The 13587-nt window shown below is 50.7% G+C and overlaps 5 protein-coding genes across 5 annotated transcripts; 1 reads left to right on the top strand and 4 right to left on the bottom strand.

Annotated features, from left to right (window-relative positions):
* Position 1: 1 nt before the first annotated feature.
* On the bottom strand, positions 2–916 carry ASPSYDRAFT_61833 (signal peptidase complex subunit SPC3; the record flags this gene model as incomplete). The annotated part of the gene is made up of 4 exons (XM_040850040.1): positions 2–19; positions 54–556; positions 617–690; positions 771–916. The coding sequence occupies 4 exons, from the start codon at positions 914–916 to the stop codon at positions 2–4; spliced, it is 741 nt and encodes a 246-aa protein (XP_040697684.1).
* A 411-nt stretch (positions 917–1327) lies between these two features.
* ASPSYDRAFT_211762 (gamma-glutamylcyclotransferase family protein) lies at positions 1328–2074 on the top strand (the record flags this gene model as incomplete). Its single annotated transcript, XM_040844021.1, has 2 exons — positions 1328–1384; positions 1515–2074. Exons 1-2 carry the CDS (start codon positions 1357–1359, stop codon positions 2072–2074), a joined length of 588 nt encoding a protein of 195 aa, XP_040697683.1. The 5' UTR covers positions 1328–1356.
* A 187-nt stretch (positions 2075–2261) lies between these two features.
* Positions 2262–6833, bottom strand: ASPSYDRAFT_506805 (uncharacterized protein). Its single transcript, XM_040848130.1, has 8 exons — positions 6574–6833; positions 6298–6404; positions 6161–6241; positions 6025–6082; positions 4760–5922; positions 4275–4685; positions 4154–4225; positions 2262–4105 (listed from the first exon to the last, which is right to left on the bottom strand). The coding sequence occupies exons 1-8, from the start codon at positions 6763–6765 to the stop codon at positions 2449–2451; spliced, it is 3741 nt and encodes a 1246-aa protein (XP_040697682.1). The 5' UTR covers positions 6766–6833; the 3' UTR covers positions 2262–2448.
* A 126-nt stretch (positions 6834–6959) lies between these two features.
* ASPSYDRAFT_50642 (eukaryotic translation initiation factor 4E) lies at positions 6960–8870 on the bottom strand. Its single transcript, XM_040848124.1, has 3 exons — positions 8405–8870; positions 7570–8325; positions 6960–7518 (listed from the first exon to the last, which is right to left on the bottom strand). The coding sequence occupies exons 1-3, from the start codon at positions 8437–8439 to the stop codon at positions 7287–7289; spliced, it is 1023 nt and encodes a 340-aa protein (XP_040697681.1). The 5' UTR covers positions 8440–8870; the 3' UTR covers positions 6960–7286.
* Positions 8871–9789: 919 nt separating this feature from the next.
* Positions 9790–12969, bottom strand: ASPSYDRAFT_161709 (putative protein kinase; the record flags this gene model as incomplete). The annotated part of the gene is made up of 3 exons (XM_040843018.1): positions 9790–9997; positions 10048–11859; positions 11957–12969. The coding sequence occupies 3 exons, from the start codon at positions 12967–12969 to the stop codon at positions 9790–9792; spliced, it is 3033 nt and encodes a 1010-aa protein (XP_040697680.1).
* Between the last annotated feature and the right edge of the window lie 618 nt (positions 12970–13587).

Below are 13587 nucleotides of genomic sequence, written 5' to 3'. Positions count from 1 at the left end.
TTCATATTTGAGCCTCTTTCTGTATAAATACTAGCCCTCTAGGGCGAAGCCGCCTGCTCCCCCTTGGGCTTTGATCCCTTCAACGCCGGAAAACTAAACGCCTTGGTCACTCCCGTCTTCCCCTCCGTCCGAGGCACCGCACCGGTTCCAGGTGCCCACCACAGTGCTCCCACCCAGGGCTGCACATTCCACCCAACAGCCAGCGTCACGTTAGACCGCTCGGCCATCTTCCCTGTGATATCACTGATCTGGTACTTGCTCTTCTGGTCGCGGATGCGGAGGACGCCGGGGGTGGGTTCCGCCTTCTTAGTCTTGCTGCTGTTGTTCTTCTTGCTCTTGCTCGAGGCCTTGCGAGCTGCGGAGCTCTTGCCGCCTGTGGGGAGGAATCGTTCGCGGAGATTATTGAAGGAGTATGGCGATTCAGGGGCTTCAATGATGGTGTCCCAGATAATGGATTGGGATTGGGGAGTTGCGGATGGGTCGTCCGAGGAGGAGTAGGCGGCGTAGACGTAGACAAAGAGTTGTTTTGTGTTCCAGTGGAAGAGAGGAGAGAGGTCTGGTATTATTATATTAGCTCCGCTATCGTTATTGCTACTTTGTTGTAGACTAGACGTACCGGCATCCAGATCAAACCTGATCTGGGCGTACTCTTCTTTCTTGGTTGCGTAGTAGTGAGGTCGGCCCTTAATTCTACACCATGCAAAACGCGCAGATTAGCACAATACACCAAATTAATCAGACCATAAAAAATCAATAAAGAGACAGCATACACTTTGACATCTTTCAATTGAACATCGGCCGTCACGTTGTCGGTTGGGAAAACAAGGACCGAGAGCGCAGCGAAACCGGCGACGAAGAGGGCGACTGTCGTGAAGAAGCCGAAGACCGCTTGCGCGCGGTTGAGTGCTGAGTGCATGCTGCTGGTTGTTTCTGTATTCGCACTCCTTGTGTAGACAAGGTGAAGTGATGGGATCAGCTCCGGGGCTGTGATGAAGCCACATGGGCCTTTTTCGGAGGCGGTGATCGGGGCTTATCGATAAGGATGGCTTGGTCGCAAAAGTACAACGGCGATGCATGCGAAGAAATCGTTTTTGGGCAATTGCAGCCTTACCCGGTTGCTATTCTGTATTCTATTTGATTAGTCGGATAAAATACATCTCACATTTCATTTATTATGCTCATGGCACGAATTCGCCCAACAAAGAATATAAGCATCGTATAGAAGCTCCGCTCTCCACCTCAAGCTAACCCCGCGCTACATCTGCCAATTCCTCCAAGTCACCCTCCTCTTCCCATTGCGCCGCAACATTATTTTTACACAAACTCACTCAAATTTGCACAAGAAGAGCAGCCAGTATGGGCGACCACGTCCTCTTCTTCTACGGTACGTCCAACCCACCCAAACTTACCCATCCATATCTTCCGTAACTCCGCAGCCTTGCGACAATATATGTCCACGCCACCCAACACCTCACCACTTCTACTTAAAGATCTAACAACAACAAACTATACAGGTACCCTAATGGCCCCCCAAATATTACACCGTGTAATCCACGGATCGCCGACACCCCAGCAATGGCAGAAAGACCTCATCCGGTTCCGCCCCGCAATCTTACATGACTACCGCAGACACCGCGTACGGTACGCCGACTACCCAGGGATAATACAGGCCTCTGCTCCTGGGTCCGACCCCTCGACGACAGAGGGCGAGGAAGCGAGGCCGCCCAGCGCAAGCGTCCTGGGTACGGTAGTCTCGGGCCTAACGGATGGGGACTTGCACAGGCTGGATATCTACGAAGGGCCCGAATATTCGCGGGAGCAGGTATCCGTGCGAATATTGAGGGAGGCGTTGTCCGAAGATAATCTGGACGGGGGTGAGGATGCGGATAGACATTTGAAGGATGTGTTGGAGGCTGCGGGGGCGGAGTTTGCGGATGAAGGGGAGGAGGTTGAGGCCGAGACATATGTGTGGATTTCTGGGAGAGAGATGTTGGAGGACGCGGAGTGGGATTTTGAAGCTTTCAAGAGGGACAAGATGGCGTGGTGGGTTGCGGCAGATGAGAGTGAGTGGTAATGTGCTATACATACCTAGGTTGGTAGACTTGTGGAGATAGTGCTAGTATATGTGTATCCAGTGTGCTGGTTTATATAGACTCGTACCAGATCAGGGTAGAGATGATCCATGGTATATTGTTTTGTATTTGCGCGCGAAGCATGCAAAGAGCAATTGTAGCTGGTATTCAGTATGCAATAACAAATGCGACGTCTGGTATCTCATGCTCCCATCGAAAATATGCCAAACATCCGTAACGCCAGTTAAATACAACTCTAAGAATTCTAGGTAAAATAAAAATGCAGTCAGGAAACAAAACCGACAAAGTAACATAGTAAAAGGTACAACATCGGTGTAGCGATATCTTCCATCAATGCCTGGGACTTCGTGCATTTTTATCTGACATTTGGCGGTGGTGTGCCGCGAACTTGTATTTCAACGTCTGCTGACTCGGCTCTTCGCGCGCCGGTCTCTTTCCGCTGCGGAGCGGAGTCTTCTACGACGTCACCGTCGTCGACATATACGGGATCTGCGCGCTTCCGCTGTTGTTGAGGAGAGCGATGTTCAATTATTTGCGCAGCATCGGTTGATGGTGCCTTAGCCTGGTCTTGGCTATCTGGTACCTCAACGACCACGCGCTTGGCATGTTGATCTTGTGCATCACGCCTGGGAGATGTCGAGTGTGATCTGGGTTTGTGGTCGATTAATACCACCGATTCTTGTGTTTCAGCGTTCGCGGTGTCCTGGCCATGCGGGATGTCAGGTTCGGGGCTCCTCGGTTGCACCGACGGTTCACGACTTCGGGCATGTTTCGTCGCTTTCGCACTGAGTGGCGGTGAACGTTCCACTTGCACATCTGGACTGTTCTTTTGGTTTTTGACTTTTTCCTTCATAACGTCCGTAGCCGGAGTACCAAGCAGATAGGATATTGGTTGCTGATCTACCATCAACACATCCTTGTCTGCTTTGGCCTTAGTGAGCTGCTCTTGCTCGTTATACAGCAGCTCCATGAATTTACGTAGCCTGGTCCGTAGGAGACCAGATTGTAACGGAGGCCAGTCCTCTATAGAGCGCATTTCTTTCCGCAGGAGTCTCCTGGCGAACACATCTGGATCCTGGACAAATTTCTCAAGGTAGGCTAAGAGATAAAGCCCACAGTCGGAAAAGTTTGGCTGTTGTGGGATTTCCTTTGCAGTCATTCCCTTTATCATGGTCTTGTTGATCTCAATGCCTCGCTTGGACTTTGCTTCTGCAAAGAGGTACTCGCGGAGATGGCTGATGGTGGAAGAGCGGCTTTGATTCAGTGAATCGAAAGTAATGACAATTGGCTGACAAGCATCATATTTCATGCCAGCTGGTGGCCGTTTCTTTGATTTGCGTGATTTCTTCGGCGATCCAGCCGATTTTTGGGAGTCGGGTTGTGCCTGGCTTGAGAAATCGGAGAATTTCGCCGGGGTTGGATCTGGGTTCTCTGCATGCTCTGGCCAATCTTCCTCGCCTCGCTTTGATCCTTTCTCGTGTGCTCCTTGCTTATCGGACATATCCATAGAGGCTAACGACTGCCTGATCGTTTCCTCTTTGGTGGTCTGCCGAGCTCTTTCCTGCCCATACAGAGAAGGCTCTGGTGTCTCCGGTATTTCTTGGGTGTCGCTAAGCTGTTGAGAGGCAGGAGGTTTGCTCTGGTCCATGATTCCCTCCAAGTACGGAAGGTTGCATATTATGGCAAGGTACCAATGCGCGTCCTCGTTGATCGGTACGACGACGTAGTCGTAGCTGAATAAGTCGACGCTCCGAGTCCATTTCTCAACGCCCTCATAATTAACGCTGCGCCTACCTCTGGGAGAATTGGTAAGCCTTGCGAAGAAGTACGAGTTGAAGAAGTAAACCCGCTTCGCTACCTCCGCATTACACCGTTGGAGGTGATCTTCGAGGAAGCGTATGTAAAAGCCGATAATGTTGTCGTTGAGAAATTCGTGTGGCGCAAGTCTTTCCAGGTCCAATGCGTTCACTTCGGCCTTTTTCTTCCCGAATCGAGGGTATACGAGAGGTTTCCTAATTTGTTAGCACGACCCACCGGAAGGCGAAGGGGGCGAACTATACTTATTCATTTTCTTATCAACGCCATGATCTAGTTCCAGTGTATATCCTTCGCCAGGACCCTCATCATCGTCGCTAACACGGGCGTCAACAAAGTTTCTTAACCAGGAATAAAGCAACTTACCAAACCAGGGTAGTCGGTACTTGCCGCGCCATTGATCTCGTCGAACGCGTCGGAGTCTGTAAGTTTTGATCGGATTTCTTCACAGGAATTTCAACACCTATGCTGTGTTGCGGACCAGATGAAGGGCTTGAAGCGCGGCTGGGATTGGGAGTCTCGTTGTGCGTGATTGCAGGAAAAGAGGGGCTGTTTCTTTTTTCTGACGCAGTTTTTGAGCTCGTTTGCACATAAAGATTTTCATCTTTGTGCTGAAGTGCGTCTGACAGCCTCATTCTTTTAGCTGTACCCGAGGGTGGGTTAGGTGCTTCTCCCGTCTCTTCTACCAGTCCAAGCGGGCGTTTATGCCCATTTGTTGTTCCAGCGAAGTGTTTATGATCCCGTTCGCTCTTTTTGAAAATCCGATCTATATATTCCCTTCACAAGGTATGTCAGCGTCTGATGCTGACCAAGACAATAGGAGTGTCCGAATAAATCCAAAGTAAACTTACTCTTCCTTTTCTCGCACGTCAACCTTGAGCTTCTCCAGTAAGGAGCAAAGTCCTTTCTTTTCCTCTGAAGAGGATAGCTCAAGGTCGAGTTTTGTATCCTGCCCTTCCACCTTGGATAATTCAAACCGAACTTTGCGGCTTGGGGTGTCTCCTACCAAAACCTTCAGGACCGTCTTGAGAGAGATTGAACGAACAATTCCAGAATTGGCTATTTTGATGGTTATTTCACCATCGGCAGGATCGACAATGAGCTGGTCAGTTTCGGCGCCTAGGTCATCCAGTAACCAAGGAGTTCCTCGATAATATAAGATTTTGAACCTTTGGGATGCTGGGTGGCGCTTCTTAGACGAATTCTCCTTTTTGTTCTTATGCCCACGTTTCGGTTTTTCACTAGATATGAAGACTGTTGGTCGAATATCTGAAGACGGGTTTGTGCTCGGTAGATCTCTTCGAGGATTGCTCAGGGAAGTTGGCACTGGTTTGACTGTCACCTCCCCTTGCAGCTCATCAGGACTTTCCCTTGAATATGGTGCACGTGCTTTCCCGGTCCGACGTGGTGGGGGGCTTTGAGCAGCACTGTCGTCAGGGATAGATGGCCGTTTCACTATTTCCACACTGAGATTTGACGTTTGTTCCGGTAGCTTTCGTGGGGCGAATTCAAAATCCTCTGCCGTAAAGGTCGGTCCCTTTTGTCTTTCCTTGGCTGCGTCACGAGTAAAACTGAGGTCCTCGTCATCCGAGGAAAAACGATGATGGTGGTTTGTGCTCTTCTTAGGGCTAGACTTGGGATTCCTTGCGTCTTTGTCACTTGTCCGATGCACTGATGCTCTGCCGCTGTCGGTGTCCCGCTGTTCTTTCGCTTGGCCGGAGAGCTGGCTTGGTGTTGGCGAGCGCGCGTCTAAACGAATTACGCTCGGAGAACGCCTCGCCGGAGACCGATCTGAAGCTTCCTCGCCTGTAGTGGTTCTTCGTTTAGGTGTTTCTTCTGGACTCTCAACCCGGCGACGTTTCGATGATCTTTCCGGGATGTTTGTAGAGTGCTTCGGGCGAGACGGGCTGCTGAAGTACTGTTCTTTTTCCTTTCCCCTCGCACGCACCGGCCCACTCGATCGCGACCCCTTTGATAAAGAATCGTGAGGTCTGAAACCCCTAATGTTGATATTCTAGAAGTGCCAGTATTAGCGACACGGGAAAAAATAATAATAAATAAGTAAATAAAAATAAAATAAAATAACCACAAGTATCTCGTGAAAGCATGGTCTCACCTTCTTCTTCGCATTTGCCGTTTGCCCTGGGATTATCGGAACCCCATGAGGGTCTTGCCTAGTAACGAAATCCGTTAACACCAATTTTTCCGCACCCATCAATATTCCAATCAGACAAAGCGTAGGAGAGACGTACTGTTTGCTACCGCCGAGTAACCTGTATTCGTCCGCATCAACGGAAGAGGCACCTTTACGGATTGGGTCCCTCTCCCGGGATCTAAAGATGGGATATATCAGTATCACATTGAACTCCCCTTATCGCGAGCTACTCACAGCTTCGGCATCCCTAATCCTGGGTGGGGGATGGACTTGCGCAACAGCCGACGTACAGATGGAGATCTCCGATCGGGCTCAAAGCTGTTGGCATAGCTATGGGGTGACTGTCGCAGCGCAGAGAGTTGCGTTAGTAAAGCGCAACGAATATGAAAAGCGAGTTCGCGATAAGGCCGAGTTTAGATCAGATAAAATGCGAATAAAAAATATAAGCCGCAAGATCGTGAAGGTGAAATTGAAGAAAACAAGGACCGACTATTAAACGAAGCCTCTTACAAGTTGTTCGGTAAACGGGTCAAACAGAGCGAATTCTGAGCCTTTTGGGACAGAGGCAAGTTCATTCCTCACAGGCGGCTCAGAAGCCGTATTGGACGATGGGAGAGGAGGGTTGAGAAGAGGGGGAGATGTCGCGCGCGGTTGAGGAGGGGAGCTGAAGAGATGATCGGATATTGCCCTGATGAACTGCATGTATTCACCGCGAGTTTCATAGCGGGATTATCAACCCGGTTGCACTCCGCAAGCCATGGGAGCACAGAATAACGATGTGCAGACGCCCACCGTCATCTACAAAGGCGGTCAACCGGCATGTTTTCTGCCCCCGCTGCGCAAACTTAATAAGAGGCGATCGTCACCTACTAACGCGGTTCGTGGAAAGTAGACTCTTGTCAAAAAAAAAAAAAAAAGGTTTCACGCTGCAAACAGATGTTGCTTTCTCTACTCTGGAGGTACTAATAGATAGTATGACTAGAGCACCACCTTCGAATATCTCCACTGGTGCCACCCCACATCCAAGTGTGAGAAGACGGGAGAGATGTCCCCGGTAAAGATGAGACAGGAAGTGATAGCGCAAGATCCAAGAACGAAAACAGATAACCCCAAGCCATAAACACACGCAATGTTCGCCCCAATGCCCCGTGCCCAAATCATACCGATGATTTTTGTGTTTTCTTTACTATACACGATCATAACACAGAGTCAGATAAAGCATGTCAAGACGCCGGCCCTTTCCCTTTATCACCCGCAGAGTCATCAGTTGTCGTTGGCCTTCGGCGGTCCCCTCCATATTGGTGGTTGTGATGGTTGTGGTGATGATGGTGGCTGTTGGTGGCCTTCTCCTGGCGGGCCTGGTCGATAGCAGAGCGTTGGGCGATGCTGTCATCGTGGCTCTTCCACACGATGTTTGTGTCTGCCGGAAAGGCAAGCAGCCGTTTGATCGTCTCCCTGCATTGTATTAGCAACAAACTCCATCCTCATAAGTATAAAGATACATACCTGATCTTAATGTTCCGCCCACCGTCAATCCGAGTCCAGACACTCAAGACGTCCTCGCCACTCCGCACACTGAGAACAGCACCGCAGACTTCATCACTAGCCTCCGCAAACTGGTCCCCAATCATCGCCAAAAGAAGATCCTCCCAATACCGATCTGCCACACCCTTCTTCAGTCTTACCACCCATTTTCCACCCTTCTTATTAGCCTCGTCTTCCCATACAGGACGAATTCCCTTCTTGAAGATGTGGTAGTCTGAAACAGTAGGAAGGAGAGAAGGTCTCTTCAGATGCGAGTATATCGACCAGAAACTCTCTACCGAGTAGATAGAAGCGATGGGCGCGGTCGACTTTTCGTAGTCGGAGTACTTAGGTGTTGGAGGGCGGTACCAGATAATCCAGGTCGATCGCAGAGCGTGCTCCTTGAGCGACGGTAAGGATTCCTTCGACTTGATGCCCTCGGCGGATAACACAGCCCGATCCGCCGACCGTTCGCCAGGGGTTCTCACCTCTGACAAGCCTCCAGGGGTCTTGGGAGCTCCGAACGACGCAAAGGCACCCGAGCCGAGACCAAACGCAGACGAAGCATTTGTGGATGGTGAGGAGACGCCGGCGGAGAGAGGGGAGAGAGCGTTGAAGGGATTGGATCGACCGTGGGAGCTGTCAGGGCCGAAACGCTTCGATGTGCGGGAAATGTCAACTCTGGCGCCACCCTCTTTGTTGTCAGTCCCTGCCATAGACAGAGATAGCTTGGAGGTACTAGAGGTGTAACGGGTTCAGCGTTAGTCGGAATTATACATGCATACAATTAGACATCCAAAGAACAGTTGGGACATACTTGTTTCGGCGAGTCCACAGGTTTGCGTTCTCCATGGGGGGCAGGCGACTTGAGGTGGCTCAAGAGCGAGCTCTCATCGGGGGAAAAAGAAGTAAAAAAAAGGAAAGATCCAGAACCGTTCAACGTACAGTCGTCGATATAGCAAAATTACAACGAAGTCAAAACCAAACGCTAGGGCAATGCAAAAATCCAAGCAATGCAGAATGAACGAGCGCGGGAGGCGAGCGGAGTTTCAAGGTCAAGCGTTAGGTAGAGAGGGGGAGAATGAGGAGAAGAATCGTGGCAGAATCGTAATCGTGATGGTGAAACAGCGGATATAAGAGGTCGGACAGGATGTAGGGATAATTCACGGAGAGAAAATGGAAAGAGAGCTTGGAAAAGAAGTGGGATTTTTGAGGCGGAATTAATAGTAACTTTGAAATATGGATATTCAGAACTTGATCGTGACTGCAAAGTTGAAGGTTTGGCATCGCGTGCCTGAGGCCCCAACCCTCTCGAGCTCCAGTGGCGCTGGGCCAATCAGTACCCGGCCCGCCTTCTACGGCACGCATCATCATTCCTCCGCCCGACTATCCGCTGCCAGTCTTTTCTTCAGCTTTTTCTGCTTCTCCCTCTTCTTTTTCTTTTTTCTTTTCCACAAACCCAAGACCACCAACTCAAATCATCGCTGTCTGCAACTTTGTTACTTGACCACTGCACCAGCGATTCCGATGAGTGTGTCGAGAAAAACCTTTAACCCGCTTCTAAAACCATCATCACGAGGGCTTTCCAGCTCCATGATGCGGTGATGACCTGTATGACGGGACAATCCCATATTTTTCGTCCCGGCTATGTCGACGAACTGTTATGACCCTATATTGTATATGGTACACTGGACGTATTAGTCCTTGCGTGCGTTGCTCTTGCAATGCCCTCAGTAGATTGATTAATGGTGCGTTCGACGATTCCACTTCTGCACTTGCACCTCTGTTTCTCTGTGATGAACTGTATGATACAACATACTCTGGTAATCCGATGTACTCAACCGCTTGTAAAGACGGCCTTATAGGCTGTTTGCTGGTTGAGCTTGAGGTTCAACGGCATTGTCTGATTGCTGAGACCCGTTTAAGCCTGGCATTGTCAGTTGTTTCGAAGCGCAGCCACTAACATTGTTTCGTAGACAAGGCTAGGCATTTACCCATACGGCAAGGCGGAACAGCTACTATTACAGAGTACAATTTATCTATAAAAAGTATTATTACTGGTACATTGTCAGGTAGTTCTACAAAAGCCCACGGACGTAACTCGATGTTAAAAATTATATTGGGGATATGATAAATGCTTCGTTATGGAAGATTAAATGTCTCCCGTCAAAAATGGGAATGCTGGAGCCAGCCTTCTAGAGGCTACTGCTGCTCAACCGCTGGGACTGAACGGGCCATCCCTCCACCCGTATCTTGTTTGACACGCTTGGGTTCTCGCTCATCTTGCGTTGTGGCGGTTCTTCTCTTCTCCTTGTCCTTCTGGTATTCCGCGCGTCGGGCTTCCCTATCCCTCTCTTTCCGAAGCGCCTTGGACTCAAACTCGTGCCAGTCACCTTGGATATTCTCCAGTCTGAAAACAATTAGTATAGGCACGATAGTGTAACAAATATATAGACTTACTCAATTGGCTGTTGAGGGCTTGGTTCCTCGGAATGGAAATAGGGATGCGCAAGAACCTCCTCAGCAGTAGGACGCTTGGCTGGGTCGTAACGAAAGACCTGCGAGATCATGTCTAGCGCAGCTGGAGACAGGATATTCCGATATACATCCTCGAATACTCGCTTCTTCCGTTCTGTTGGCCGCATGAGCTGGAACCAAGGCATTTCAGCGATATCAGGCCACTCTGTCCGATTTGGTGTTCCTAGCATGTTATAAAGCTTATCCAGTTGGCTAATCTCCCCTCCCTCTCCAGGAAAGACTGCCTTCTTCGTGAACATTTCGACGTATACGCAGGCCGCACTCCAGACGTCGACGGCTGGCCCATATCTTGTTTCACCCAACAAAAGCTCGGGGGGCCGATACCAAATAGTAATCACGCGATTTGTATAATCGAGCTGGCGACTCTTTGAGAAGAACCGAGCCAAACCGAAATCAGCATATTTCAGTCGCCCCTGATTACTGATCAGAATATTGGCAGCTTTGATATCCCGATGTAGAACACCTCGGTGATGTAGGTAATTCAATCCTTCGAACATTTGCTTTGCGAGATCCTTCTTATGGGCCGCGGTGAGAGCAAAGGTCGGGTGGTTGATCAAACCAGTGAGGTCATGTGAAAGATACTCAAAGACCATGAAGCATTCGTTCCTTTCAACCATAACTTCAAGCAAACTGACAACATTATGATTGCGCAGGTGCTGAAGTAATTTGATCTCTCGGACAGCAGTCACAGGGAATCCGTCCTTCTCGCCCTCCATTCGAATTTTCTTCAATGCAACCTTTCTTTGCGTATACACATGGATCGCCTTGAACACTTTGCCGTACGTACCGGCACCAATCACAGATTCATTTCCAGGTTTGCGGAAATATACCGAGTCTGATTTGGCAAACTCTTCAGAAATCGTGGGACGCGGTTTGGGTCGAAGCAGGATCTTTGATCGTTTAACCGGCTCTGGAGAGCGCTCCTGGCGACGGTCCGGACGGAAATCGTGAGCCCTGTCGTTTCTCCTTTGACCTTGGCGATTGTCACTCCGGCGATCATCTCTCCTGTTATCACGGGAATCTCGAGGATCACGGAAGCCACGTGGCTCCCGCGGCTCCCTATAATCTCTTCGGTCACCCCTGCCTCGATTGCGATCTCTATCACGATGTCTGTCGCGATCGCGATCTCGACGATCAAAGCGCGGCTCCAGCTTGAATCTGGGCGGTGGTCCATTAGACATCCTATTGCGTGGAGGCTCAGGAACACGCGGAGGAGGTTCCCGCGCTAGCATTCGTTGAGTTAGATCAGGTATAGGTTTAGGAGCAGTTGGTGGCCCAGTCTTGGCTTTGAAAGCAAAGCTTATCTTGCCACCCTTGTTAGGGGTGGAAGACGAGTCCTGTGGACGAGAATCCGATTGTGCACTTTGACCAGTTCCGGCTCCTGAATCATGCTTTGAGCCTTCCTCTCGGGGATCCTGGCCTATAGTTTGATGACTGGAGAAGTTTTGATATGCTTCTCGGTGCGATCGGGGTTCTGTAGGTGGAGGCGGTGGTGGAGGATTTTCTGATGGGGGGCCAGGCGGAGGGGGACTGGGAGGCCCTGGCCTACTTCGTGGCTCAGCAGCGTCACGCTGAGGGCTGTTGAAACGACTTCTTCCATGAGGAATGGGACCACCAAATCCAGATGCAGAAAAGCGATGGTCTTGGTGTGATTCACGGTATCTTTGATGTCCATCACGATGGGCGTGTGATGATGTAGTATGGGATGAAGGAGGCCGGCTATGTGAGTGATAGCTTGGAGAAGTATCTCCAGACGGATTATTTTGTCTGGATCCATGTGTTAGTATGGTTCTTGTAAAACGGACGATAAGTCGGGAATATGATATCATACCTATGGAGGCCGTGGTGCGAAGAGTGCTGCCCATTTCGTCCACCCCGCGTACTGGAAAAGGGGGAATTCGAACGAGTAGATCCATGATATGAATTAGCTGGAGACCTTGAGCGACGACGTTGCCCTGGTGCACGCGTTGTGTCCGCGGCAGGGTCTGGATTCTCTCGAAACGGCGAAGCGGGTGGATACATCGCAGTATCGCCTTTCGATCCTCGGCGAGAAAACGCTGATGGTCTCGAGTCTAGTGTACCTGCGGAGTTGCGAGAGGGCGATCGATGATACGAACCCCGCTCGACTTCGTCATCTGCTCGGGGACTAGGAAAGCGCCGACTCGGGTGTGTATACGGTTTATCGTCCCAGCCGGGGGATCTGGAATGCCTGCGCCGTGACGAATCCCGGGGACCTCCCTCGTGTTTCCGTCGGTCCCGCCCACGTCGAGGTGACGGCCTTCGACTGGGCCTACCACGGCCTGGCATACGCCCCCCTCGTCTTTTGCCCCGGTCGAAGTCGTGACCGTGTCTTGGGTGTGCGCCGCGGGGATGGGTAGGTGGACGGCTATGGAAACTGCCAGGCGACGGGCTGCGTGTCCTTTTCCTTTTAGATGGAGGTGCTGACGGAGAATCCTCTCTGCGATAATCTCTATCATCGGACCTCATGAGTGAGTCGGGACCGCGGTGGTCGGAGGGTTCAGGAGAATGGAGGCGATTTGATTTTTGATTGGGGCGTATTTCCGAGTGTGACGGGCCCGGAGATCCACGGGTGGAAGCGTTGTTAGTGGAAAATTCACGATATCGAGGTTCGTTATCTGGATCGAGGTAGGAACGCGGTGGCGGCGACCGTGGCGAGCGATCAGACTTAGACCAACGACGACGTTCTCGGTCGCGAAACCTATCCCTCCCTCTGTCACGATAGGAACCTCGAGGCCGATGTCTCTCACGGCCAGGTTGGTCTCCAGCGTCGCCAGAACCTCTCCACTGGTCCTTTAGACCCGGACTCCTCTGGGACCCAGCCATGAAATCTTCGCCTCCAGCTGCATCTGGTTGAAAAAAAAGGTTGTCGATGATTGAAAGCGACAATACGACGTGCCAGAGACGTGGGAAGCCGCAAAATTTGACGATGATAATAGGGGCTGGGGTTTTTAACAACCGTCCTCGTTCGTCTGGATCGTCAAGCGTGAATCGCCCGTGTTGAAGTCTTTCTGTCGGGGATCGATTGGGTGGTACGGACCGGTTATTTTTCCGGGGTCGGGTGCTTCTGTCAAGGGAAACGCTGGATGTCGTCAATAGAGGACAAAACGCGGGAGGCAATATGAGAAAAATTGAAAAGCCGTAAGTGTAAAAACTTAGAAAGGGGGCTGGGGGCACGCACCTCAAAGATAGTAGTCCTCAGGCTAACGAGGACTACAAAGCGCGTTCTCGTCTACTAGGTAGGTAATATTGGCCTACAGAGGCGTTCACCCCGACAATTTACTTGGGCGACGGATTTAGGCCCAGGCATTTGTTCTGCCTGTTCTTCTGCCGGGGTGCGGCTTTTACTACGAAATATGTGGCCCAAAGCCTCGCTGCAAATGTTAGTCACAGCGGGGCCAAGATCGAGGACCTCTCTCCGCGCCGAGAGTATAACCAGTAGGC

The sequence above is a fragment of the Aspergillus sydowii genome (genome assembly GCF_001890705.1).
Source record: "Aspergillus sydowii CBS 593.65 unplaced genomic scaffold ASPSYscaffold_15, whole genome shotgun sequence".
Taxonomy (NCBI): Eukaryota; Fungi; Ascomycota; class Eurotiomycetes; order Eurotiales; family Aspergillaceae; genus Aspergillus; species Aspergillus sydowii.
The sequence above is the reverse complement of the archived record's forward strand: the minus strand, read 5'-3'. Positions and strand labels throughout refer to the sequence as shown.

Coding starts and splice junctions, on each gene's coding strand:
- ASPSYDRAFT_50642 (XM_040848124.1), bottom strand. CDS start 8,439: ATGGAGAACGCAAACCTGTGGACTCGCCGAAACAA. Junction 8,326..8,404: donor CTGTGGACTCGCCGAAACAA/GTATGTCCCAAC, acceptor TTACACCTCTAG/TACCTCCAAGCTATCTCTGT. Junction 7,519..7,569: donor GGGCGGAACATTAAGATCAG/GTATGTATCTTT, acceptor AATACAATGCAG/GGAGACGATCAAACGGCTGC.
- ASPSYDRAFT_506805 (XM_040848130.1), bottom strand. CDS start 6,765: ATGCAGTTCATCAGGGCAATATCCGATCATCTCTTCAGCTCCCCTCCT. Junction 6,083..6,160: donor TTACTCGGCGGTAGCAAACA/GTACGTCTCTCC, acceptor TTTCGTTACTAG/GCAAGACCCTCATGGGGTTC. Junction 4,226..4,274: donor GTACCGACTACCCTGGTTTG/GTAAGTTGCTTT, acceptor CGCCCGTGTTAG/CGACGATGATGAGGGTCCTG.